This window comes from Tenrec ecaudatus, chromosome 14 (genome assembly GCF_050624435.1).
Source record: "Tenrec ecaudatus isolate mTenEca1 chromosome 14, mTenEca1.hap1, whole genome shotgun sequence".
Lineage (NCBI taxonomy): Eukaryota > Metazoa > Chordata > Mammalia > Afrosoricida > Tenrecidae > Tenrec > Tenrec ecaudatus.
The window spans coordinates 31,172,120-31,199,851 of NC_134543.1; the positions used below are offsets into that span (position 1 = coordinate 31,172,120).

General features: G+C 38.6%; 2 protein-coding genes across 21 annotated transcripts in view; one reads left to right on the top strand and one right to left on the bottom strand.

Annotated features, from left to right (window-relative positions):
- The window catches only part of NUMB (NUMB endocytic adaptor protein), a 183,299-nt gene that overhangs the window by 42,489 nt on the left and 113,078 nt on the right, over positions 1-27,732 (top strand). The window lies entirely within an intron of this gene.
- On the bottom strand, positions 18,803-19,706 carry LOC142425419 (dynactin subunit 6-like). Its single transcript, XM_075530650.1, has one exon. It carries the CDS (start codon positions 19,685-19,687, stop codon positions 19,115-19,117), a length of 573 nt encoding a protein of 190 aa, XP_075386765.1. The 5' UTR covers positions 19,688-19,706; the 3' UTR covers positions 18,803-19,114.

Sequence of the window (27,732 nt, forward strand, 5' to 3'; positions counted from 1 at the left end):
AAACTTGATAGCTGTGGGTAAACACACACACACACACACACACACACACACACACACTCACACACACTCACTCACACACACACACTCACACACACACGCATACTGGTATTGAGTTGATTCCAACTGATCCAATAGAATATGAAATTACAAAACACCATCAATATCACCATGTGCCTGTCAGTTTGTTGTACTGTGGTGACTTGTATTTTGCTGGAAGCTATGTCACTAGTATTTCTAATAGCAGCAGAGTCACTCAAAGTGAACAGGTTTCATCAGCATTTCCAGGCTAATAAGGAATAAGCTGTCCACTTCAGAGGAAGTACACACTAAAAACCTTATGGATAGAATTAAAACATTGTCACATACTGAAAATCTCATGAAAAGAAGCAGATCATTATCGGACATAGGGGCAGAAAATGAACCCCTCATGTCAGGAGCACTCAGAATATGGCTGAGAAAGAGCTGCCTCCTCAAAGTAGAATCAACCATAATGACATAGGTAGAGTAAAGCCTTCAGAACCTTCATTTGGTGATGGGACACAACTCAAAATGAGAAGAAAAAAACAAAACAGCTACAAATATCAGTTAGTAATCAGAACTTGGAATGTATGAAGTATGAATCTAAATTTGAAGTTGTAAAAAATGAAATGGAATGCATACAAATGGACATTCCAAGCATTCGTGAGCTGAAATGAACAGATACTATTTTGAATCAGAAAATTATATGGTTTACTATGCTGGGAATGTAACAATCAAAAGTATGATCTTGCGTTCATCGTCTCAAAGGACATTTCAAGGTCTAAAAGTACAGTGTTTATGTGATAGGATATTAACTCTCAACATACAAGGAAATCGAATCAATACAACTGTTATTCAGATGTGTGCATCAACCACAAAAGCTGGTTATGAAGAAGTTGAAGAATTCTACCAATGTCTTCAGTCTTAAATTGATCAAGCATGCAATCAAGATTCACTGACAATTATCAGGGATTGGATAAAAAAGTTGGACACAAAGAGAAAGGAACAGTAGTTGGAAAATACAGCATTGGTAGAAATGAAGCCAGAGATCCCATGATAGCATTTTGCAAGACCAGTGACAACTTCTATCACAAATAACATTATTTCAATAACACAAAAGGCAACTATACATGTGGATATCTTTAGATGTTATACATAGAAATCAAATTGACTATATTTTTGCAGAGACTTTATAGAGAAGGTAAAGTGTGGATTAGCCTCTAAATCCAGGCCAGGAGCCAACTGTGGAGCAGACCATACATTTTTTTTATATGTAAGTTCAGGTTAAAGTTGAAGAAAAGTAAAATAAGTCCATGATAGCCAAATTATGACCTTGAGTATATCCCATCTGAAATTTTAGAACATCTTAAGAACAGATTTGTTGAATTGAACACCAGTGATGAGCTGTGGGATAACATCAAGAACATTATACAGTAAGAAAGCAGAAGGTCATTAAAAAGACAGGAAAGAGAAGAGATTTAGAAACTTGATGTTAATCATATTGTAGCTAAGGCACATGGAAGAAATGATGAAATCAAAGGGCTGAAAAGAAATTTTCATAGGGCAGCTTGAGAAGAAAAAGCCAAATATTATAATAAAATGTTCCCAAAACTCCAGTTAGAACACCAAAAAGGATTAACGCTCTTGGCAGATATAAAACTGAAAGAACTCAAAAAATACTCAAGCCTCGAGTTATAATATCGAAAAATTCTGTAGGTAAAATACTAAATTATGCAGGAAACATCTAAAGAAAATGGAAAAAATACAGTCACTGTACCAAAAAGGAAAAGTAGACATTCAACTATTTCAAGAAGTAGCATATGGAGGAGCTGATGCCAGGGGCTTAAGTGAAGAGCACATGTTCTGAGAATGATGAGGCCAATGAATGTATAAATGTGCTTTACACAATTGATGTATAATGTATGGGTTGTGATAAGAGTTGTATGAGCCCCTAATAAAAAGATTTTTTAAAAGTAGCATATGAACAAGAACCAATGGCACTGAAGAAGTTCAAGCTGCACTAAAGGCATTAGCCAAAAACAAGGCTCTAGCAATTGATGAAATACCAATTAAACTGTTTCAACAAGCTGATGAAGCACTGGAAGTGCTCATTTGCCTATGCCAGTAAGTTTGAAAGATAGCTACGTGGCCAACTGACTGGAAGGGAGTCATATTTATACCCATTCCATTTATTCATACTCTTAACAGAATGCACAAATTATTGGACAATACCATTGAAATCACATGCAAGTAAAATTTTGTTGAACATTATCCAACAACAGTTGCAGCAGTATATTGACAGGGAAGCTGCCAGAAATTCAGGCAGGATGTGGAACAAGAAATAACATGCTGGCATCAGATGAATCTTGGTTGAAAGCATACAATACCAGAAAAATGTTTACTTGTTTTATTGGCTATACTGAGACATTCTACTGTGGATAGACTTGAGAAGAATGGGAATCCCAGAATACTATGTTATGCTCATGGGAACCTGTGCATGGATCAAAAGGCAATCATTCAAACAGAACAAGGGAATACTGCATGATTTAAAACCAGGAAAGAAGTGTGTAAAGGTTGTATCCTCTTAGGATACTTATCATTCTGTATGCTGAGCAAACAATCAAAGAAGCTGGATTATATGAAGAATTTGGCTTCAAGATTGGAGGAACAACCTTCGATACGCAGTTGACGCACCTTGCTCCCTGAATGTGAGGAGCATTTGAAGCACTTGATGAAGATCAAGGATTGCCGTCTCCATGGTGGATTGAAACTCAATGAAAAGAAAATCAAAATTCTCAACTAGACCAGTAGGCAACATCATTATCAAGAGAGAAAAGATTGAGAGTATCAAGAATTTCATCTTTTTTGGATCCACAACTAATATTCATAGAAGCAACAATCAAGAGCTCATTGGATTAATCTGCTATACAAGCCGTCTTTAAAGTGTTGAAAAGTAAGGATGTTACTTTGAGGACTACAGGCCGCCTGACCCAACACTTGGTATTTTCAGTTGTCGCACATGTGAATGCTGGACATTGAATAAGGAAAACTGAAAATTAATAGATACATTTGAATCATGGTGCTCCAAAAGAATATTGAAAGTACATAGGATTGTAAAAAAAGATCTGTCTTAAGGCAAGGATGGTAAGACTTTGTCTCATGTACTGTGGACATGTTGTCAGGAGAGATCAATCACTGGAAAAGGACATCGTGCCTGGTAAAGTTTTGAGGCAGAGAAAGAGGAGACCTTTGATAAGATCGATTGACACAATTGCTTCATTGATGTGCTCAAATATAAGAACAATTGTGAGAATGGCACAGGACTGGACAGTGTGTTTCCTTCTGTTAGACATTGGGTAGTTTTGAGTCAGAACCAATTCGATGGCACCTAACAACATCATTAATCTCAAGGAGCCCTGAAACACAGTGGTTATATGTTAGGCTGCAATTGGAAAGGTCAGCAGTTTGAAATCACCGGCCTCTCCAAGAAAAAGACGAGGCTTCCTATTTCCTAAAGAGTTACAGTCTTGGAAACCTCTAGGGGCAGTCCTGCCCTGTCCTCCCTATGAGTTGGAATGGACTGGATGGCAGTGAGTTATGGATCATTAATATCACAAGTAAAATTTTGCTGGAGATAATTTTAAAACTGCGTCAGATGGGTCTTGGCTAAAAGCAGAGAATGCCAGAATGATGTTTACCTATTGTTGTTGAGAATACATACCAAAACATGCACTAATTCAACATTTCTACGTGTACACTTAGGGACATAGATTACATTATTATTCATATAATTCAGCTTCTTTGATTACTGTATATACTCGTGTATAAGCTGTTTTTCAGCACCTTTTTAAAAAACATTTTTGGTATTATTGCATATATATCACAACTTACATTCATCCATTCTTATATAGCCAAACATAGAGTTGGAGGCTAATATTTTTGTTTACATGATCAAAGTTGGGCTCTTTGCAGTTTTAAAATACAAAAATATTTATAATAATAATTCATGTTATCAGATGCCCTGGTCCGTTAAAAAGCACAAAGCATATAGCTTGTAAATTTGTGGGGTAGATTAAGTAAATTCACATAACCCCAAAAGAAGATTCTGGCACTTTCTAAGTACGCCTAAATCCAAATGATAATATTTGCATTTTGCACTCCTGAGCACTGCTACTGAGTGCGTTCTTGTACAGGTCTTCTGGTGCATTTTCGATATTTTTAAAATCATTTTATTGGGGACTTGTACAACTTTTGTTACCATCCATCCATCCATTGTGTTGAGCACATTTGTATATTTGTTGCCATCCTCATTCTCAAAACATTTGCTCTCTGTTTGAGCCCTTGGTATCAGCTCATTTTTCCCCTCCTTCCCTGCCCCTCCTCCTCCCTCATGAACACTTGATAATTTATAAATTATTGTTTTGTCATGTCTTACACTGTCTGATGTCTCTCTTCACCCCCTTATCTCTTTTCTGTCCCCCAGGGAAGCGGTTATATGTAGATCCTTGAAATTAATTCCTCCTTTCTACCACACCTTCCCTCCACCCCCAGTATCGCCACTCTCACCACTGGTCCTGAAGGGTTCATCTGTCCTGGATTCCCAGTGTTTCCAGTTCCTATCTGTACCAGTGTACATCCTCTAGTCTAGTTGGATTTGTAAGGTAGAATTGGGGTCATGATAGTGGGGATAGAGCTAGATAGAACTTGATAGAACTAGAGGAAAGTTGTATGTTTCATTGTTGCTACATTGCACCCTGACTGGCATCTCCTCCCTGCAGCCCTTCTGTAAGGGGATGTCCAGTTGCCTACAGATGGACTTTGGGCACTCCACACTCCCCCTCATTCACAATGATACAATTTTTTTGTTCTTTGATGCCTGATACCTGATCTCTTCGACACCTCGTGATCATACAGGCTGGTGTGCTTCTTCTTTATGGGCTTTGTTGCTTCTCAGCTAGATGGCTGCTTGTTTATCTTCAAGCCTTTAAGACCCCAGATGCTGTATCTTGATAGCAGGGCACCATCAGCTTTCTTCACCACATTTGTTCAGCACATTTTTAATGCAATGTTTGTGGTAAAATTAGGTGGCTCAACTTATACTCGAGTATATATGGTATTTGCTCAGCTACAGATTGAATAAGTATGGTAAAAAGATACAATTCTCACCTTTTCTGAGCAGAACATACTTTTTGAAAGTTCTTTTAAAATAAAAAATGTCAGTTAAATTTTTTTTGGATTTAGGATTTGAATTAGTGAAAGGATGACTTGTAGATTGTTGGCTATTACCCTTTTTCTAAAGACAAATTTAATCATGCTGGTTTTTTTCCCTTCCATCATTTCTTTAGCTGAAATCATAAGACCTACCTTTTCCTTTTAACTCTTATATCAAACTGAGTGTGCCTTTCCTTTTATTTTTGCCTTACATTATAAACTGTTATGTATACATAAGTGTTGGGGTTACTCTTGATGAGTGTGTACTCGAATGCGTATTATCAAGTAGGAAGCAAGGCACAATTCCATTTAGAGTTTAAAATTAATTGATGACTTCTGGGTCAGAACTAATTTAATATGCAATCTATGTCATTTGAAGATAAGCATTTTGGGGAGGACTGATCTATTGACTACATAAGAGACATTTGAATTAAGCTGAAATTTTATGGGGTTGTTAATGATAATATACATTTCTTCAGAAATGAACAGTTTTTATTTGTTCTAATCCTTTTATTGGGAGCTCTTACAGATATCATAACATTTCATAGTTCTAGTACCTCAAGCAATATTGTAAAATTACTACCACATTCAGTTTCAAAACATTTTCTTTCTTCTTGAACCCCTTGATATCAGTTCCTCTTTATCCCCTCATACCCTTACCCTACCCCCCATGAACTCCCCCCCCCAATATCTTACATATCCAATATATCCATTTACATACAATTCTGTTGTTTGATCCCATTGAGTGGGGTTATACAGTTATCAATGCTATCAGCTCCCTATTCCCCCCAGTTTTTAAAGTTTTATTTCTTCCCTTAATATTAGCATCTATAATACCGAGTCTTCAAATTCTGACTCATAGTGACCCTTTAGGACAATGTAGAACTGCTCTTGTGGGTTTTCAAGACTGTTAAAACACTTTGCTGGCATAAAAAGCCTCATCTTTATCTCTTGGAGCACTTGGTGTTTTCATACTATTAACCTTGTGGTCAGCAGTCCAGTATGTGCTGATTGTGTAGTTGTTAATTCATTGAGCTGCTAACCATTCGATCAGCCATTCTAATTCACCAGTGGCTCTGAGGGAGAAAGATGAGGTTTTCTACTCCTGTAAAGATTTACAATCATGGAAACTCACGGGGGTAGTTCTACCCTCCCCTCCAGGGTTCACTATGTGTTAGAATTGACTCAATAGCATTGAGTCAGTTTATAATTAGAAGTACGGTCTGGTGATTAAGTCAGAATCACTATAATTCTGATCCAGAAATTTTTAATATTATGTAATTAGATACTATATGTCCTAGATACTAATAGCATGTTAGTTTTTTTCCCCTTTTCAATATTTTTCTTTTGTTTCCAATATGAGACAAGACAACATTGAAAATATGTTCATATTGAGAAAAACTGATTTGTGTGATAATAGAACTTTCTGTCATATATCAAAATCACTTAAGCTAACATTTTGCTGTTAACAATACATTGTATGTGCTGAGGAATTCCTACTATCTGTATTGTCATATTGGATCTTTATGAAGCAGTATAAACCAAAGCCAAACCTACTGCCACTGAATTGATGCCAATTCATAGTGATCCTATGTGTAACAGAATGATATCATACCTAGAACTTCTCCATCTTCATAATTGGTATGTTTGAGCCCATTGTTGTAGCCACTAAGTCCATCCATTTCATTGAGTTTTCCTCTTTTTCACTGATTCTCAACTTTACCAAGCATGATGTCAATTCTACCCCAGTTGTATTTTTTTGCCTTTTAATCTGAGGGGTTCATTGCTCTATCTGACAGTGTTCCACTACTATTCATACGGTTTTTAGTGGTTAATTCCTCAGAAAAGGACAACCTATTCACTCTTTTCATTTTCTGGAAGCTCTGCTGAAACCTGTTCACTGTAGGTGACCTTGTTGGTATTTGAAATAACAGTTACATAGCTTCTAACATCACAGCCACACATAAGCCACCACAGTGTGACAAACTGACAGATGAATGGTGGAAAGAAGCAGCATAGCATGATAAAAAGATAGGACTTGAAATCAAATGAAGTCCTGTCTCTGCCACTTATTAATTCTGTGTCTTTGGCCTTGATCTGTTTGAGACTGACAATTTTGAGATTGCTCTTCTGACAATATGAGAATAGTAGTAATTTGGCCTCATACACTTGCTATCACTCACTGCTATCAAGACATTGCTGACCCTTTGGTATTGACAGGTAAGCTATAGCTAAGGTTGCTTCTGGGGGGGGGCCTAGGGCAAAAGCCAGGCTGGTTAAGCAAGATGAATGATAGGGGGCCTGAGCCTACTACATCTAATATGCCAGAGGCCCAAGGTCATAGTCACATAAATGGAGATATATCCAGGGCATGAAGAAAATTAGAATCAGGTATTTTTAAAGGGTTAAATTTTATGTGTTTTATCTGTCTGCTCTGTGGATAATGAATGTTTCTCCTGCCTGGTAATGTAAAACAGACCTAAATGTGTAAGAGAAGTCAATGTGATTATCATGATTACAAAAACCGGTAAACCCACCTTCAGCCTAAACTTAATTGGGTATGCTAAAAAGGGAGTTATCAATTGCCCAGAAAGAACCATCTTTAAGCCAGAAGTCTATGTGGAGTTAGGGGCTTAGGTAGAAACCTGAGGTCCATCCAAAATTGCTGAGAGAACAGGAAACTTCCATTTGAAGGGAAGGCCTACAGAGGAAAAGTAAACTGTTTGGCTTTCCTAATTTTGAGTAAGCAGTTTGCCATTGGATGCATCGATGCAGGAAAAGTCTGTGCCCGTCAAGGAAAGCCCCTCCTAGGACTGAAAGTTACAGGGAGCCAGTAAGCAGACAGCCTGGTATTCTCATTGTGGAAACCACCCAGATCCATGTATTGACTGGAATTTGGGGACAGGAAGCAATGAAGAGATAAGTGTGGGCATGTTCCATTGGCACCCATTTACTTGGTTTACAGAGGCTAAGAGATAAAAGGGAGGAAGAGGGGGAGTGGGAGTGGGAAGAGAGAGGAGCTGGTTGGTCTGAAGTTAGAGAGTTGTGTGGAATTCTAAGCCTATGAGCACTGACCTAGCTCCTAAGGACTAGCGCTGAGAATAAGAAAGCCAGCTTGTTTGAAGTGCAGAGAGGTGTGTATGGACTCCCCCAAAATTGGTGGGTTAAAACCACTAGCAGCTCTGTAGGACAAAGATAAGGCTGTCTTTTCCCACAAGGCGTTACACTGTAACCTTCCTAATACTGCGACCCTTTTTTATACAGTTCCTCATGTTGTGGTGACCCCAACCATAAAATTATTTTCGTTGCTATTTCATAACTGCAATTTTGCTACTGTTGTGAATCGTAATGTAAATATCTGATATGCAGGATGTATTTTAATTGGTACAAATTGAACATCATTAAAGCATAGTGATTAATCACAAAAACTGTGTCATTATATATTGTGAAATATTTATTTCTAATTACAAATAAATTAAATTTTGTCTTGAAGTATGGTGTAGCATGGGTAACAGTCTTCACGCTGGGTACTCGTATGTGGGTGTATCTGCATGTGGGTGTACACCCCCCCCCCAGACGTATAGAGGAGTGGTGTCTCGGTTCCTAAGACCATCGGAAATTAGGCGACTCCTATGAAAAGGTCATTCGACCCCCAAGTTGAGAACCGCTGATTTAAACCATTACAGGACAACAATAATCAAAGTAAACATGAAAGAATCAAAAGTTTCACTTTTAATGAACCTCTTTTTTTCTCTTTCAAAGTCCCACTCTTCCAATGAATTTAGTCTTTGCAATGAATCTCCCTTCTGACACTAACTATACATAGAAATGATGTGTGTGTGATGTCTGACCTCCTCTCGCTACGAAAGGGCGAAAGAAAATAAAAATCTACATCAGAATCACCCAAGGCAGATTTTTGAGGCTGAAGGCAAACATGCTCCCTTCTACCAATTCTACCCCAGCCTTCCCTCCCACAGCACTGTTTCAGTTGGATTTTATAATTCATTGCAATGGTCTCACAGAACTCAACAGACAATAAATACTCAGCTAGCCAGGTATAAATGCCCCGGATATGATTATTTGGTAAGAGTGTCTCTCCTCAGCCATGCCAACAGGCTCTGGTCTTCAGTCTCTTTGCAACATAGCCCACTGATCTGTCTGTCCTTCCTATGCAACGTTACGAAGCTCTTTAAAGCTGCTAGTAAGTGCTCAAAAGGCATTCATTCCACCATAAGCCTCAGTCCAGAGGCACTCAGCTCTAGCTCCGTGGGTCAGCAAACGTAGATTCCCCCAATTGAGTGCCTAGACTGGAACATCACTCCATAAGCCAGCCTCCTTCCTGCCCAAAGACACTTGGCTCTTTTTGCTCCGTGGGCTGGGAAGTCTACCACTCTGTCTTGGAGCCTGGTTCTTGTTGCTGCTTCTCTAGTGTCACAGCTGTCTCTTGAATCAAGAAGGTTCAATGTGCAGGGATTTCAAGGATCCGAAAGATTGTTCCACTCCTGGCTTTTCTCTCTTAATGGTAGTGAGGTCCCCCTTCACCCTTCCTGCTTCTGAGATGGCTCATTTTCTCCCCAGCATAGTGGCAATCAAAATGAACTTTTTTAACAATCACGAACAGCTGAATCATATAATCCTATCAGTGTCTTCCTTCCTCTTACCTAGATCCATCAGGAAAAAGCCATTTGATAGGAGTTACAAAGACTGACTAGAAAAGCCATATTTAATAATTCACTACAGTGGAACAGCCCACTGCTTAACCTATTGCATTACCAGGGCTTCTAGGATTGCTAAGATAGTTAAAATTAATAAAAGTGCTTTGTGAAGTGTAAAATGCTCTTTGATTGCTAACAGTGATTTTCCGTTTGTGTACTTCTTATGTCTTAGCAAAATACTCAAACTGCTTTCAAGATTGCTATCAAGGGTGGAAAGACTTCCAATATTTGATGTATCTCTTTCATTTAGGGTGAGCATTCTTAAATTGTATCTGCCTTTATTATTAATAGAAATTAATAATAAATTTCCTCAATGTATACGGATTGCTCCTTGGTCAAAAGTAGAACTTGGATAGGCATTTTATCACATTTACATGATGAAAACAAGGGTTGTCTGATTACCAGACTGGAACCTAGCATTTTTTTAATTCATTGGTTTTCTCTAATGACGGTCCTGTTCCTATTAGGGGTTTGGAATTTTAAAGGTGCATTTTGTGTTGCTACAATGGTTAGGAGAGAGGAGGGCGGCACTGGCATTCAGTGAGCCAGACATACCAGACAATCCCACAAGTTCTGTACAGATTTTGAGCATTTTCCCAGATGTTCTTGTAGATGAAAAGCCTGTTTATACTTAACTGATGCTAACTCTGTTATACCTTTAAACACAGTTTTACATGATTTTAATAGTGAATTTTCCAGGAATGTACATATTGAGTGAATTGGGGGAAAATTGTACTTTATTTTGCTTAAAACTTTGTCAAAAGTTCACCATTTCAGGAAATCGTATTATCAATGGTATTGCCACTTAAGGTACTTAATTTTCCAATGTAACACACAGTGTCAGTCTGCATTTGTAGCTGTCACATTCATGATGATTTTAGGTGTCGGTGCATTTATTTCTTTAATATGAATTCTAGTATGGCTATACTTCAGTGTGTATATTTAAAAAATTAAGTTTACTTGCTTTTCTTTTTCTAATTTACCTTATATTAAATTTTAAAATTGACAATAGGTAGGTTGTTTATTTGCATTTTATTTCAGGCTTTTGCTTTTTAAGATTTGTAAATAAATAAACAAAAGCTTTTTTTTTTTAAGGGGCTTCCAAATGGAGGGAATATTTTTTTTTTAACAATTTATTGGGGCTCATACAATTCTTATCACAGTTCATACATATACATATATCAATTGTATAAAGCACATTGTATAAAGTACAGTCTTTGCCCTAATCATTTTTTCTCCTCTTTTCTTTTTTTACATTTTATTAGGGACTCATACAACTCTTATCACCATCCATACATATACATACATCAATTGTATAAAGCACATCCATACATTCCCTGCCCCAATCATTCTCAAGGCATTTGCTCTCCACTTAAGCCCCTTGCATCAGGTCCTCTTTTTTTCCCCCTCCCTCCACTTTCCCCCCTCCCTCATGTGCCCTTAGTAATTTATACATCGTTATTTTGTCATATCTTGCCCTATCCGGAGTCTCCCTTCCCCCCTTATCTGCTGTCCCTCTCCCAGGGAAGAGGTCACATGTGGATCCTTGTAATCAGTTCCCCCTTTCCAACCCACTCACCCTCCACTCTCCCAGCATCACCCCTCACACCCTTGGTCCTGAAGGTATCATCCACTCTGGATTCCCTGTGCCTCCAGCCCTCATGTACCAGTGTACAACCTCTGCCCTATCTAGCCCTGCAAGGTAGAATTCGGATCATGGTAGTTGGGGGGAGGAAGCATCCAGGTTCTGGGGGAAAGCTGTGTTCTTCATCGGTACTACCTCGCACCCTGACTGACCCATCTCCTCTCCTAAACCCCTCTATGAGGGGATCTCCATTGGCCGACACTTGGGCCTTGGGTCTCCACTCTGCACTTCCCCCTTCATTCAATATGGTATATATACACACACATATACACACATATATATATACCTACACACACACATATATATACATATACACACATATATCTTTTTTTTTTTTGCATGATGCCTTATACCTGGTCCCTTTGGCACCTCGTGATCGCTCTGGCCGATGTGCTTCTTCCATGTGGGCTTTTTTGCTTCTGAGCTAGATGGCCGCTTGTTCACCTTCAAGCCTTTAAGACCCCAGACACTATCTCTTTTGATAGCCGGGCACCATCAGCTTTCTTCACCACATTTGCTTATGCACCCATTTGTCTTCAGCGATCTTATCATGGAGGTATGCAGTCAATGATATGATTTTTTGTTCTTTGATGCCTGATAACTGATCCCTTCGGGACTACTTGATCACACAGGCTGGTGTGTTCTTCCATGTGGACTTTGTTGCTTCTGAGCTAGATGGCCGCTTGTTTATCTTTAAGCCTTTAAGACCCCAGTCACTATCTCTTTTGATAGCCGGGCACCATCAGCTTTCTTCACCACAATTACTTGTTCACCCACTTTGGCTTCTGCAGTTGTGTCGGGAGAGTGAGCATCATAGAGTGCCAATTTAATAAAAGAAAGTATTCATGCATTGAGGGACTGCTTGAGTAGAGGCCCAAGGTCCTTCCGCCACCTTAATACTTAACCTATAAATATAGACACATAGATCTATTTCCCCATCCTCCTATTTATATTTGCATGTACATGCCTTTGTCTAGACCTTCATAAATGCCCTTTGACTACTAGCTCTTTCCTCCATCTCCCTTGACTTTCCTCCTGCCCTACTACCATGCTTCATCGCCACCTGGGCTAGAGTATACCTCTTCTCTAAGCAACCTTACCCTTGATCATTTCCCACCAGGCCTGTCACTCCCCCCTCTCTACCATTTTGGGTCCCATGTTGTTCCCTTGTCCCTGTGTTTGTTAACACCACTTCCTTACCGCCCCTACCCCCCCACCCCATGTCCCCCCGGAACTGTCGGTCCCGTTGTTTTTCCTCCAGATAGTTCATCCAGCCTGTCCTATTCAGACAGACCTGTGGAGACACTAACATGCACGAAAACAAGACAGAGGAAAACAAAGCAACAGTATACAACCAGACAACAACAAAACAAAAACAAACCACTGACAAAGAACAAAACAAAACACTTCACGAAAGAAAAGCTTGTAGTTAGTTCAGGGATCATTTGCTGGCCCTTAGGAGCGTTTTCCAGTCCAGTCTGTTGGGGCACCACGCCCTGACCCCAAAGTCCACTTTCAGCATTCCCTGGGGACCTTGCCACTCCATTCCCTTGCTGTTCTGCTGCACTCCCCCAGTGATTTACCTCGGTGTGGTGGGATCAGGTCAGGTGCAATTCCCACACTGTGTCTCCGGTGCTGTCCCCTGTATCGCCCTTAGTCACTGATTGGCATCATTTCTCATAGTGGGGCCAGCCATGTTGTTCTCTCTGTGGACTGGCTGCTCTACTCAGGAACATCATCCTCACGGCCTAGTGGGCCAGGCTGTGTTCCACTCTCTCCTCCTGCCCCTTCATCTTCTCCCGTGTGCTCTGATCTGATATGTCCATCTCCCGGAGCTGCAGAGTCAATGTCGTCCTTTGGAACAAATTCTTTTCGGGGGAGGGGCAGGAATCCACTTAATATATGGTGCTGGGGCCAGTGGAGGGAATATTTTTACAGAAGACCAGGTTATCTTTTCAGGGAGAAATGAGTTCCTTATTCACCTACTTATAGGTCTCTATTGGCCTTCTGCTCTTGCTTTATTTTTTTTCCTCTGCACTTTTTTTCCTCTACACTTTTTTTCCTTTCTTCTTTCCCCTTATGAAATGTGTGATACATGGAAACTGTTACTTTGTATGTGAGTAATGAAACAGATATAAAACTTATAACCTGTGAACCCACCACTCATCTCAAAAAATAGACACTTAATGTTGTTGGTGTTTCTTCTAGATTTCCATTCACCTATGCATGCTCCTTTAAGGTGAGCTTTTTTTTTTTTTTTAACTTTTTCAAGACTCCAAATTTATTTATTGTAAATACCATTTATAACAACTGTGACTATACACATGACTTTTTCCCTCTTTGATTAACAATATTTTGTTTATTTTTCAAGATCATTTTGTTGGGGGCGCTTAACAGCTCTTTTAACAATCCATACATCAATTGTATGAAGCTCATTTGTACATATGTGTTATCATTAGTTTCTAAACATTTACATCCTGTTTGAGCCCTTGGTTAAAGGTGAGATTTGTTTATCACTTATGTATCTCCATTTTGTGTGTATTTCAAAATATATACTACATTTTTATGTATTCCAAAACTATATTGTGTAGTTTTACTCCAAAAAAGGGGATTCACACTATATACTTATCTTTGTTTCATTCTAATCAATATTATATATTTTAAGATTCACTTATACTGATGTGTGTGTAGCTGTGATTTGTTTTATGAGATATATGGTATTAATTGAGAGAAAAGTGGGGCTTTCTACTGCTGTAAAGATTTATAGTCAAAATAACGATGTATAAATTACCAAGGGCACATGAGGGAGGGGGGAACGGGGAGGGAGGGGGAAAAAAAAGAGGACCTGATGCAAAGGGCTTAAGTGGAGAGCAAATGCTTTGAGAATGATTGGGGCAGGGAATGTATGGATGTGCTTTATACAATTGATGTATGTATAGGTATGGATTGTGATAAGAGTTGTATGAGTCCCTAATAAAATGTAAAAAAAGAAAAGAGGAGAAAAAAAAAGAAAATGTTTAGGGCAAAGAATGTGCAGATGTGCTTTATACAATTGATGTATGTGTATGTATGGACTGTGATAAGCGTTGTATGAGCCCCTAATAAATTTTTTTTTAAAAAGGGAAAAAGAGATTTATAGTCTCTGACCAATAGTGGACAACTACACAGGCTTTTCACTGTTGTTCAGATATTGTTGGTAAGAACTTCTGGTACATTGGTTTTCTCTTTGTTTGGACACATTACTTGATAACCCCTCCCAGGTTTTCTTGTACTTAAGTATAACCTTGTGATCTAAGCTGTCTCTGAAGGAATGTGAGCAGAAGTAAACTGTGTCTCTTACAGACCTGGTCCTACACAAAGTGTCCTAGTTGCTTTCCCCTTGTATTAGTTGAATGCAAACAGTGATGAGCTCTACAGAATAGCAAACCACAAGATAGAAAGACCTGGCATTTTTGAATGATCATGAGGAGATGATACTCTTCATGCTGACTTGGAACCTTTCTAGACTTTTAAATAAAGCAAAAGAGAAACCTCAACAACAACAAAAAAGATAGTTACAGTCTCAGAAACTCACCAGGGCAGTTCTTTCCTCTTACAGGATCCCTGTGAGTTGGCATGGACTTAGTGGCAGTGAGTGAGCGATAGTATTAATTGTATGACTATACTATAATTTTTTCTTCCTCCTGAAAGTAGACTTTACCCCCTTCTATTTGGTTGATTTTTAAAAATATTCTTGCTACATCTTCAGAAGTATATTATGTGTAAAAGTTTTCTGTGTGCAATGACTTTTAAACATTTGACGATACTTCCATGTGTTAAAGTAAAATAAAATGTGAATCAGCATTTACCCTTATTACATGTGATGCACTTAGATTTTCCATGTTTCTAGGTATTGGTTGTGACTAAATGATTTTCACAGTTTAATAGCTGTCTTGGTTTCCTTTGAAGAGCTGGTATGTTGTGTGTTGACTTGGCTTTCCTTTGCTTATAAGATTGCTTTTGCTTATAGATTGGCATCCAGTTGAGTGTATACCTGGCTAAGCAGGATACACACTCCTCTTAATACCTGGAAACATCTATTTTTGTGCTCAGTGAAGCTTCAGCTCAGAACAGATCTGAATTTAATACTAAAGTCACCCACCATTTCTTGTTGGAGTGAATTATCCTACATGTACTCTTCCTAAGTATTTTAGGTTTGCCAGAGTTAGACCATTTCTGAGGATACAGAATGAGATTCATTGGAACTTTTGATTGTTGGTATTTGTTTTCATATCAGATTTACCTCCTTCCTTTAATTATTTTGACCACAAACTCAATTTTCTTAGGCTTAGACTTCAATTATTTGTTCTGTTCACTTCATTGAAATGAATTTGGGAGTATTCTTACCTATAATCTGGAATAGTTTGAATAGAATTGGTGTCACCTGTTCTCTGACTAGATAGTTTGTCAGTCAAGCTGCCTGGGCCCAGACATTTTTTATTGTTGTTATTTTTAATTCTGACCTGTTCAATTTTTTATATTATAGGTACCATCTATACTCATGTATAATCCGAATTTTTCAGCACATTTTTAATGCAGTTTTTGTGGTAAAATTAAGTGCCTTGGTTGATAGTCATGTTGGCTTATACTAGAATATATACGGTATCGTCAAATTTTGTTAGTTCAGTGTGTATTAGTTTAGATACATAGTGTGTTTCTAGAAATTGGTGTATTTCATTTAGGCTTTCAATAATTTTGGAATATATTTCTTCAATTCATTCACTGCCAATTGAATTCCGTTCAAGCTCATAGTAATCCTTTAGGGCAGGGAAGAACTGTCCCTGTGGGTTTTCAAGGTTGTAAACCTTTATAGGTTCAGAAAGTCTTATCTTTAGCTCATGGAGCAGCTGATGGGTTTGAACTGATGTAGCAAGGAATTAGGATATAATTAAGAGAAATTACATTTATTACCATTTTGGGGAATATTGGTATAGAGTTAGGAGCTGCAGATCACAATTAGCCTTATTGAAATTAAATTATACAAATTGTTATTGTTCACATATTAGGGGATATAGAGGATATCAATACTTAATTTTTTAATAGCACCCAACATTGAATTTAAGTGGTGGATAGTTTAAAACCTTTGGAAAGATATTGGGACTGGCAGGCTGGACCTTGGAGGTGAAAGAGACAAAGATCATCAGTTCTGATGGAAGGAAATATTTGGCTAAATAAACAACTTACAGAGTTAGTGTTACTTCAAAAAAAAAATCCAAAAGACTCCTCACTGTCATTGAGTCTTGATTCAGACTGATAGCGACCCTATCAGATAGGGTAGAACTGCCCTTGTAGGTTTCTGACTTTTAATGCTTTACAGCAATAGAAAACAATCTCTCTCCCAGAGAGTGGCCAGTGGTTTTGAACTGCTGACCGGTGGCTGGCAACTCAGTGCTAATTTACTGCACCACCAGGACTGCTACCTAGGAGGATTTAATTTATACTTGGGAAAATTAACGAGCCTTTTAGTTTGAGATACTGTTACCGTGGTGGAAAGAGGTGAAATGTATTACGAAAGAAATTCCTATGTTCCTTTAATTATTTTTATATTGACCACATCTGTTCATTTAGTAAACAGGTCAAGTTTTTCACTGGTAACATGTCTAATATGGTTTCTTGCATATCTGAACAGCATTTGCTACACCTATTATTTCTCTGTGTTTTGTGATACTGAGTTCTTTTTTAACACAAGTGTTTTGACTGGAAGTAAAACATCAAAAGCATTAGTCTGTTGAAGAATTAGGCTAATGTAGAAATGACATGAAACACATTGTTAGCTAAAAACAAGCTTAGTAAATTATATCTGAAACTGTGTTGTATCTATTAGGCATGAAATTCAGCTGTTTTTATTCTTTGGTTTTTGTGAATATAATGTGAAGTGGATGTCTATGCAAAGAAATGCCTAGTATCTTTCAATAATAGAACTCATTATAAAGACCATACAGACCTTTCTTTTTTTTTTTTTTATCATACAGACCTTTCCCATGTATTCTGAACACTCAAAGTAATAGTACCTGGAATTAAAAAATAAATGAAGAATACACTGTAAGCTAATTCTAACATTGTGATAATTAGATTTGAAACAGTAAGGCTATAATATGATTTATTAATATTATAGTACTGCATGATTTTTGTGGGGCCTTTGAGAAGTATATAATATGTATTTGTCTTCATTTTGTTTAAAAAATCATTAGATGCAAATACCCTTATTGTGATCAAAATTAAAATAAAATTAATTAAAAATTAAAAATAAAAGCCTCTGGGTGAGATGGTGAAAGAGGGAGGGAAAAAAGAGGAGCTGATACCAAGGGCTCAAATAGAAAGAAAGTACTTTGAAAATGATGATGGCCACATATGCACAAATGTGATTGATACAAGTGATACATGGACTTTTATAAAAGCTGTAAGAACCCTCAATTAAAAAAAAAAAGAAAAGAAAATTACCAAGTCCACTTAAAAATAAATTAAGAAAAAGAAAGGCCTCTGGAACCAGGTTCAGGTATTATTATTCCAACCCCATCACATAAGAGATTGTGACCTTAGACATTACCTCTCTGTGCCTAAGTTATAAGATGAGAATATTTCTTCCCTGCTTTATATGAGAATTTTTTTTAAATTTCAAAATGCATATTAATATTTTATTGTCTTAGTAATACCTATTCAGAGGTTGTGAGGTACATTCCATTAAATGTATGTAATTGAGTTATTAAAAACCTTTAGAACAGTAAAATCAATGTTTTGTTTACTATATAATTTAAAAGTATAAGTTTAAAAATTAGCAATTAGTAGTTTACCAAAATAATTTCATTACTTTACAAAGATATTAAAATCTTACTTAGTTTAATTGTCAGAAACCCAGCAATATCATTCAATTAATGATCATTTACTTGTCACGTTGGTCAGACATCATTCCTTTTGAGTAAGGAATGTACTGAATATCTTTCCCCGATTACTTTTGTTTTACTAAAAAAATATTTTTCTTGAAAACAAAGTGAAACCTAAATTACTTTGATAGCTGCTGAAAATTTACCTGAATATTTAGACTGCAGATCCACAAGAGGTGAAGATAAACACATTAGGTTTATGATAGCTAGTACATAACAAAAAATTAAGACAGTTATTTTGGGAATATTAATGCAAACTGGAAACACTAATAAAAGAATGCTCACTACAAGGCTTGTCATTAGCACGTTTATTCACGTGAATAAATGTTAGTATATGAATACATAACAATAGGCCCTATCTTATCACAGGCCAGTGTTTTCAGAACCAAAACTTGTGGCCAATATTTTATATAACAAGAGGAAAAGACATAAAATATGTAAATTATCAGAAAAGAAGTAAATAAGAAAACAATGCATTTTACATGAATTTATGATATAAATTACAGAAGACAGCTACAATGAACAGACGTGCATTACTATGAGCTAAGACTGCATATATGCTGCGGCCTTTACAGGACTGGTCACAGACAAATGTTAGCATGTTTTTAGTTCTTAACTGGAGTTGAGCTTCCTTTTGTAGTCTTCTTTAAATGGTGGTAGTTTGGCAAGATTTTCATGAGGAAATCCAGCTGTAGTGTCTGGGGCTGTGGCCGCTCGGTCTGCACCCGGCGGAGGCAGTTGGCCCCGTAGATCACTGTGTTTTCAGGGACGACTTCAAAAGTGTTCAGACTGCAACAGGCATCAATGATGCAGCCACTCGTCAGTATTACATTTCTGCCTACATACGCTTTTGATTCAATGATATTATTATCTCCCATTTTCATGGCTTGAGAATAACAGCCAACTTCAAACATGTTGTTGGTTCCAATGATCATAGGTTTGGGTTCAACGTCTCCAGCATCGGGGGTGATATTATCAGGGTGAGCATTTATGATGAGGGCCTGCTCTTCAATTAGGTTCCCCTCACCGATCACTATGGGCCCGGCTTCTGCAATAATTCGTGCTTTTGGGTGGATTACTGTCCTGGGTCCTATAGTGACATCTCCTCTGATCTCACTTTTTACACACACTACTGCTCCAGGAGCAATCTTCACACTCTTTGGAGTCTTCTCCGCCATTGTCCGGCCCCGGTCCTCCGTCGGATATATGAGAATTTTTAACAAATAATATGTGCTCAGTAAATCTTAGTTGCTGCCAGTCATTTCCTTACACAGGAACAGCAATATTGCATTGCTTATGGTGAATTAATTTTTCTTTTTAAATAAATGCATAATCATATTCCAACATGACTAGGACCACTTAAAGAAACACATTTAAAATTAGTTTTGACTACAAATCTTAAGAATTTTTACTTTGTTGTTGTTATGTGCTATTGAGTCCGTTCTAACCCATAGCGACCTAAGTACAATAGAATGAAACACTGTGTGGTTCTGCACCATCCTCACAGTTGTTCCTATGCCTGATCCCACTGTTGCAGCCACTGTGTCACTCCATCTATTTGAGGGTTTGCATCTTTTTGCATTACAAACATGATGTCCTTTTCCAGGAATTGGTTTCTCCTGACAACATGTCCAGAGTATGTAAGACATAGTCTCACTATCTTTGCTGTAAGGTGCACTTTGATAATACTTCTTCCAAGGAAGATGCTTGTCCTTTCAATAGCCCATGGTAATTTCAATATTCTCTTCCAAGCCATGATATTTTCAGTTGCCTCATATGCATGTGAAAGTTGGACATTTAATAAAGGAAGACTGAAGTAAGAACTGATATATTTGAATTGTGCTAGCGAATATTGAAATATTTTTTACTTGCAGCTATAATTTTAATTCGTATAAAAATGGAGATGTCATTCAATAATTTACTCAATCAGGTTTTTCCCCCCTAACTTATTTTTAAATTTTTATTGTGATTTGGGTGAAAGTTTACAGAGAACATTTGTTTCCATTCACTTTTTGTTTCATATAATTGAGTACAATCTTCACATTATAAGAGCACTCTTCCTACTTCAGTTTTTCCATTCCCATTTGTCCTTCTTTCCTCTCCATTTCTATCCTTTCACCTTTTTTACCGGGAAAATGCTGTGTCTTTTCATCTTGTATGGTTGATTGTTCTAAGGAGTGCAAACCTGGGTTGTTGGTATTCTTTTGATAGGTCTTTCTGTTGTTTGGCTGAAAACAGAATTACTAGGGTGAATTAAATTCCAGATTTGAACAATGTCTAAGGGCCTTAGTATTGACGGTTTCTTCATTCTCTTAAATCACAACAGTAACCCTTGTTTTTATTTATGATTTGAGTTTTGTTCCACATTTTTATTCACTCTATCCCTTCCTATTTTTCTTTTCAAAGAAGTTGGAAGTGGTTGCCAAGCACCATCCAGCTCTTCTGATCTCGGGGTTCTCATGATCCATTAGTCCTATGGACAACTCTTTTCATGCATCTTTGATTTTCTTCACTATTCTTTTCTTGGACAAGTTGAGGACCAGTGGTTGGAACCAAGCTTTTAAGATGCCAGCAACTACTCTCCAAAATAGAATGGAGATCATTGTCTTTGTGGATTATGTTATGCCAGTTGACCTTGAGGCTATGATCCTGAGATTTCAGGCCCAGTGATTTATTCCTTCCAGTGTTTGGTTATGGCCAAAGTTTTTCTTAGTTTGCCCCCTATATGCATGCACTACTATAGTAAATGGAGATAGTTGTAGTACATATAAATAGATATATAGAATTAACCTCTGTCAAACCTGTATTAAAGGCTGTAAACATTGAGTTCTGAAAACTAATCCTTGAGCGTCATCAGCAAGTGTTTCAAGTCCTCACTTTCAGTAAGCAAGGTTGTGTTTTCTGCATATCAAAGATTGTTAATAAGCCTTTCTCAAATCCTCATACTACATCCTTCATATAATTCAGCTTTCCTAATTATTTGCTTAGCATACAGATTGAATAAATAAGGTAAGATGATACAACACTGACACATACTTAATCTGATTTTAAACTATACACTATCCCTTGTTCTGTTTCCACTATTGCCTCTTGATCATATACAGGTTCTGCTTGAATACAATTAAGTGTTCTGGAATACCTGTCTCTCAAGGGTATCAATTGTTTGTTATGGTCCACATAGTCAAATGCCTTTGCATAGACAATAAAACACAAGTAAGCATCTTTCTGGTATTTTTTGCTTTCAGCTGAGATCCATCTGACATCAACAATGATATCCATTGTTCCACTCCTTTTCTGAATCAAGCCTGATTCTACAACAACTCTCTGTCAGTGTTCTGCTGCAGTCTTTGTTGGATAATTTTTTAATTTTATTTTTTATCATTTTATTGGGGGAGCATACAGCTCCAATCACAATCCATACACATATCCATTGTATCAGCACATTTGTACATATATTCCTATCATTTTCAAAACATTTTCTTTCTACCTGAGCCCTTGATGGTATCAGCTCATTTTTTTTCCTTCCCTCCTCCACCCTCCCTCCCCCTAGAACCCTTGAAAATTTATAAATTATTATTGTTTGTCATGTCTTACACTTACTGATGTCTCCTTTCACCCACTTTTCTGTTGTCCATCCACCTGGGTGGGGTTATATGTAGATCATTGTGATTGGCTCCCCTTTTATCCCCCACCTTCCCTTTACCCCTCCTGGCATCACTACCCTCATTTTTGGTCCTGAGGGGTTTATCTGTCTTAGATTCCCTGTGTTTCCAGCTCTTATCTGTAGCAGTGTACATGCTCTATTCTAGCCAGATTTGTAAGGTAGAATTGGGATCATGATAGTGGGGAGTGGGGGGGAGAAGCATTAAAGAACTAGAGGAAAGTTAGTTGTATGTTTAATTGTTGCTACACTGTGTCTTGACTGGCTCCTTTCTTCACCACAACCCACTGTAAGGGGATATCCAGTTGTCTACAGATGGGATGTCCAGTTGTGTACAGATGGGCTTTGGGTCTCCACACTCCCCCTCATTCACATTGATAAGATTTTTTGTTCTGGGTCTTTGATGCCTGATACCTGATACCATCAACACCTCATGAGCACACAGACTCGTGTGCTTCTGCCATGTAGACTTTGTTGCTTCTCAGCTAGATGGCTGCTTGTTTATCTTCAAGCCTTTAAAACCCCAGACACTATATCTTTTGATAGCTGGACACCATCAGCTTTCTTCATTTCATTTGCTTATGCACCCATTTTGTCTTCAGCAATTCTATCAGGAAGGTGAGCATCATGGAATTCCAGGTTATTAGAACAAAGTAGTCTTACATTGAGGGAGTAATTTAGTAGAGGCCCAATGTCCGTCTCCTACTTTGATACTTAACATATAAACATATGTACATGGATTTATTTCCCTATTGTTATATATAAATATATTTACATATGTACATGCCTGTATGTAGACTTATATAAATGTCCTTGCCTTGTAGATCTTTCCTCTATTTCCTTTTACTTTCCTCTTGTCCCACTATCCTGTTCAGCCTTCATTCAGGTTTCAGTAATTCTTCTCGGTTACATCGCCCTTGAACAAGCCCTATCAGGCATCCTACTCCCTCCTTGCCATCGATTTTAGATCACTTGTTGTTCCCTTTACCCTGGGTTTGTTGACATACCCCTTCCTTTCCCCCTCCTCCCCATCTCATGTGACCCCCCCCCCCTGACTGGAATTATCAGTCCCATTGTTTTCTCCTCTGGATTGTTTATCCTTTCTATCTTCTCTAGATATATATTTAGAGACAATAATAAAACAAGAACAGGACAGAGCAAAACAAAGCAACAAAAGAAAAAACAAAAGTCAACGACAAAAAAAGAAAAGCCTGTAAATAGTTTCAGGTCTGTTGTTGACCTTTAGGAGTGTTTTCTGATCAAATCTGATGGGGTGCCATGCTCTGGCCCCAAAGTCTATTTTTGGTATTCGTCACAGACTTCATTGCTTTGCTCCCCTTGCTGCTTTGTTGCACACCCTTAGGGTTTCACCCAGGTGTGGTGGGGTCAGATCAAACACAGCTCCGTCCCTTGTAGTGCTATGGTCAGTGAGGGATGCCGTGTTGTGGTGGGGCCGGTCCTACGGTCCTCTCTGCATTGGCTGCTATGAGCAGCAATATTGTCCTCAGGGCTTGGTTGGCCAGGATGTGTTCCACTCGCTCTCCTTCCCTCTTTGTTTGCTCCTGTGTGCTCTGATCAGACCTGCCCCCGCTCCCTGAGCTGTCGCTTCAGTGCTGTCCTCTGAAGTGGATTCTTTTGGTGGTGGTCGTGTCCATGTAGTTGGGATTGGGGCTTGCCCTGCAGATTTCTCTGTTGGTTCCCTGCTTCATTCCAGTATGTTGCATTCACATCTTGGCGGACCAGGTTAAAGTCTTGTCCCTTTCTCCCTCTCCTGTGGAGATATAAACAGCACCTTCCCCTTAGGTGGGTTAGTGCCCCATTTCCCTGCTACCTATGTCTTTTCTTTTTTCTTTTCCTCTCCTTTTAGTTGTCTTCCATATGTACTCCTGGATTCGGTCTGGCCCCTGCTACAGTGAACTTCTGTTCAGGTACTTTTCCCACCTCTTCGGTTGGCAATTAATTCTTATTGTAAGGTAGCAGAGTACTATAGATTTTAGTAATAAGACCTTTGTCTGATGTGTCATTGCTAAAGATGTTTTCCCAGTCTGTGGGCTCTCTTTAATTACTCTCGGTAAATTTTATCGATGTACACAGGAGTTTTATCTTCAATATATCTCACTAGTCAATTTGTGCCTCACCTGTATTTGTGTCCTTCCCAATTTCCGATAGACTATGTATTCCCTGAACCAAAGTTCTCAGGTTTGTCCCAATTCCCTCATTGATGGCCCTAATAGTTTGGGGTGTTGGATGATTTTGTGCAAAATTTTACTTGCATGTGATATCAATGATATTATAGTGCATTTTGTTGTGTCACCTCTCTTTGGAGTGTGTAACAATAAGGATCTCTTCCAGTCAGTCGACCAAGTACTTCCAAATTTCTTGGCACAGAAAAGTGAGTGATTCCAGTGCTTCATCTGCTTGAAACATTTCAATTGGAATTCTGTCAATTCCTAGAACCTTGTTTTTATTAATGCCTTCAGTACAGTTTGGACTTCTTCCTTCGGTACCATTAGTTCTTGATAATAGGCTACCTCTTGAAATGTTTGAATGTTGACTAGTTGTTTTTCATACAGTGTATTCTTTCCATCTTTTGTTGCTTCCTGTATCATTCAACATTTTTCCCATAAGGTCTTTCAGTATTGCAATTCGAGGCTTAAGTTTTTTCTTGTGTTCTTTCTGTTTAAGATATGCTAAGTATGTTCTTATGTTTTAGTTTTCTAACGTTAGGTCTTTTCACATTTCATTATAATACTTTATTGTCTTCTCAAGCTGCACTTTGAAATATCTTTTCAGTTCTTTACTTCATTTCCCTTAGCTACATACAATTAAAAGCAAATTTCAGAGTCTATTCTTGTCTCTTCTAACACCAGTGCTGATCTTTTCTCTTTTTCCTGTCCTTTCCCCCCCCCACCCCCCACTGGAAATTTTCGTTTTTGTTTTTTTTTTAAACATTTTATTAGGGGCTCATACAACTCTTATCACAATCCATACATATACATACATCAATTGTTTATAGCACATCTGTACATTCATTGCCTTAATCATTTTCTTTTTTTCTTTTTTACCTTTTATTAGGCGCTCATACAACTCATCACAATCCATACATATACATTCATCAATTGTATAAAGCACATCCGTACATTCCCTGCCCCAATCATTCTCAAAGCATTTGCTCTCCACTTAAGCCCTTTGCATCAGGTCCTCTTTTTTTTTTTTTACCCTCCCTCCCCACTCCCTCATGTGCCCTTGGTAATTTATACATCGTTATTTTGTCATATCTTGCCCTATCCGGAGTCTCCCTTCCCCCACTTCTCTGCCGTCCATCTCCCAGGGAGGAGGTCACATGTGGATCCTTATAATCACTTCCCCTTTTCCAACCCACTCACCCTCCTCTCTCGCAGCATCACCCCTCACACTCCTGGTCCTGAAGGTATCGTCCACCCTGGATTCCCTGTGCCTCCAGCTCCCATATGCACCAGTGTACAACCTCTACCCTATCCAGTCCTGCAAGGTAGAATTCAGATCATGGTAGTTGGGGGGAGGAAGCATCCAGGATCTGGGGGAAAGCTGTGTTCTTTATCAGTACTACATTGCACCCTGACTGACCCATCTCCTCTCATAAACCCTCTGTGAGGGGATCTCCAGTGGCCAACAAATGGGCTTTGGGTCTCCACTCTGCACTTTCCCCTTCATTCACTATGGTAAGATTTCTTTTTTTCTGATGATGCCTATACCTGATCCCTTCGACACCTTGTTATCGCACAGGCTGGTGTGCTTCTTCCATGTGGGCTTTGTTGCTTCTGAGCTAGATGGCCGCTTGTTCACCTTCAAGCCTTTAAGACCCCAGACACTATCTCTTTGGATAACCGGGCACCATCAGCTTTCTTCACCACATTTACTTTTTCACCCGCTTTGGCTTCAGCAGTTGTGTCGAGAGGGTGAGCATCGTAGAGTGCCAATTTAATACAAGAAAGTATTCATGCATTGAGGGAGTGCTTGAGTAGAGGCCCAAGGTCCTTCCGCCACCTTAATACTAAACCTATAAATATAGACACATAGATCTATTTCCCCATCCTCATATATATATTTGCATGTACATGTCTTTGTCTAGACCTCCATAAATGCCCCTTGACTCTTAGCTCTTTCCTCCATCTCCCTTGACTTTCCTCCTGCCCTGCTACCATGCTCCGTCCCCACCTGGGATACAGCTATACCTCTTCTCTACGCAACCTTACCCTTGATCCTTCCCCACCAGGCCTGCCACTCCCCCCTCACTACCATTTTGGGTCCCATGTTGTTCCCTTGTCCCTTTGTTTGTTAACACCACTTCCTTACCCCCTTACCTCCCCTCACCCCAAGTCCCTCCGGAACTTTCGGTCCCATTGTTTTTCCTCCAGATAGTTCATCCAGCCTGTCCTATTCAGACAGACCTGTGGAGACACTAACATGCACGAAAACAAGACAGAGGAAAATAAGCAACAGTATACAACCAGACAACAAAACAACAAAAACAAACCACTGGCAAAGAACAAAACAAAACATTTCATGAAAGAAAAGCTTGTAGTTAGTTCAAGGATCGTTTGTTGTCCCTTAGGAGTGTTTTCCAGTCCAGTCTGTTGGGGCACCATGCCCTGGCCCCAAAGTCTACTTTCAGCATTCCCTGGGGACCTTGCCACTCCATTCCCTTGCTGTTCTACTGCACTCCCCCAGTGATTTGCCTCGGTGTGGTGGGATCAGGTCAGGTGCAATTCCCACACTGTGTCTCTGATGCTGTCCCCTGTATCGCCCTTAGTCACTGATTGGCATCATTTCTCATAGTGGGGCCAGCCATGTTGTTCTCTCTGTGGACTGGCTGCTCTACTCAGGAACATTATCCTCACGGCCTGGTGGGACAGGCTATGTTCCACTCTCTCCTCCTCCCCCTTCATCTGCTCCCATGTGCTCTGATCAGATATGTCTTTCACTTGGAGCTGCAGAATCAGTGTCGTCCTTTGAAACAAATTATTCTCGGGGGAGAGGCAGGAATCCACTTAATTTTTGGTGCTGGGGCTTTCCTGTCCTTTTAATGACGTTTTTGCTTCTTCATCCCATACCTTGTATCATCTTCTGTTATTAGTGTTACATTCAAATTTGTTCGTAAGATGATCTTGAAATTCAGGTGGGACATGACTCAAGGTCATATTTTGGTTCTCGTGGACTTGTTTAAATTTTCTTCATCATTATTCTAACCTTACATGTTCTCACACTTGCCTCCTGGCCTGGTTTTAGCTGCTGATTTTGAGCTTCTCCATTATATCTTCCCATATACATAGCCAATTTGATTTTTATGTATTCGATCCGGAGAAGTCCATGTGCGGTTTAAAAAAAGGGTTATTTTTGATGAAAAAGTCATTGGTCTTGTAAAATTTCAGACTGAAAATGTTGATAACATTTTTCAATTTCATCAATGTCTTAAGTGTTTGGTGCATAATATGAATAATATTCATATTGATTGGTTTTCTTAGTATGTAGATAGATATAATCTTATCACAGACATTACCCAACTATTTTTAGTGAAACCTT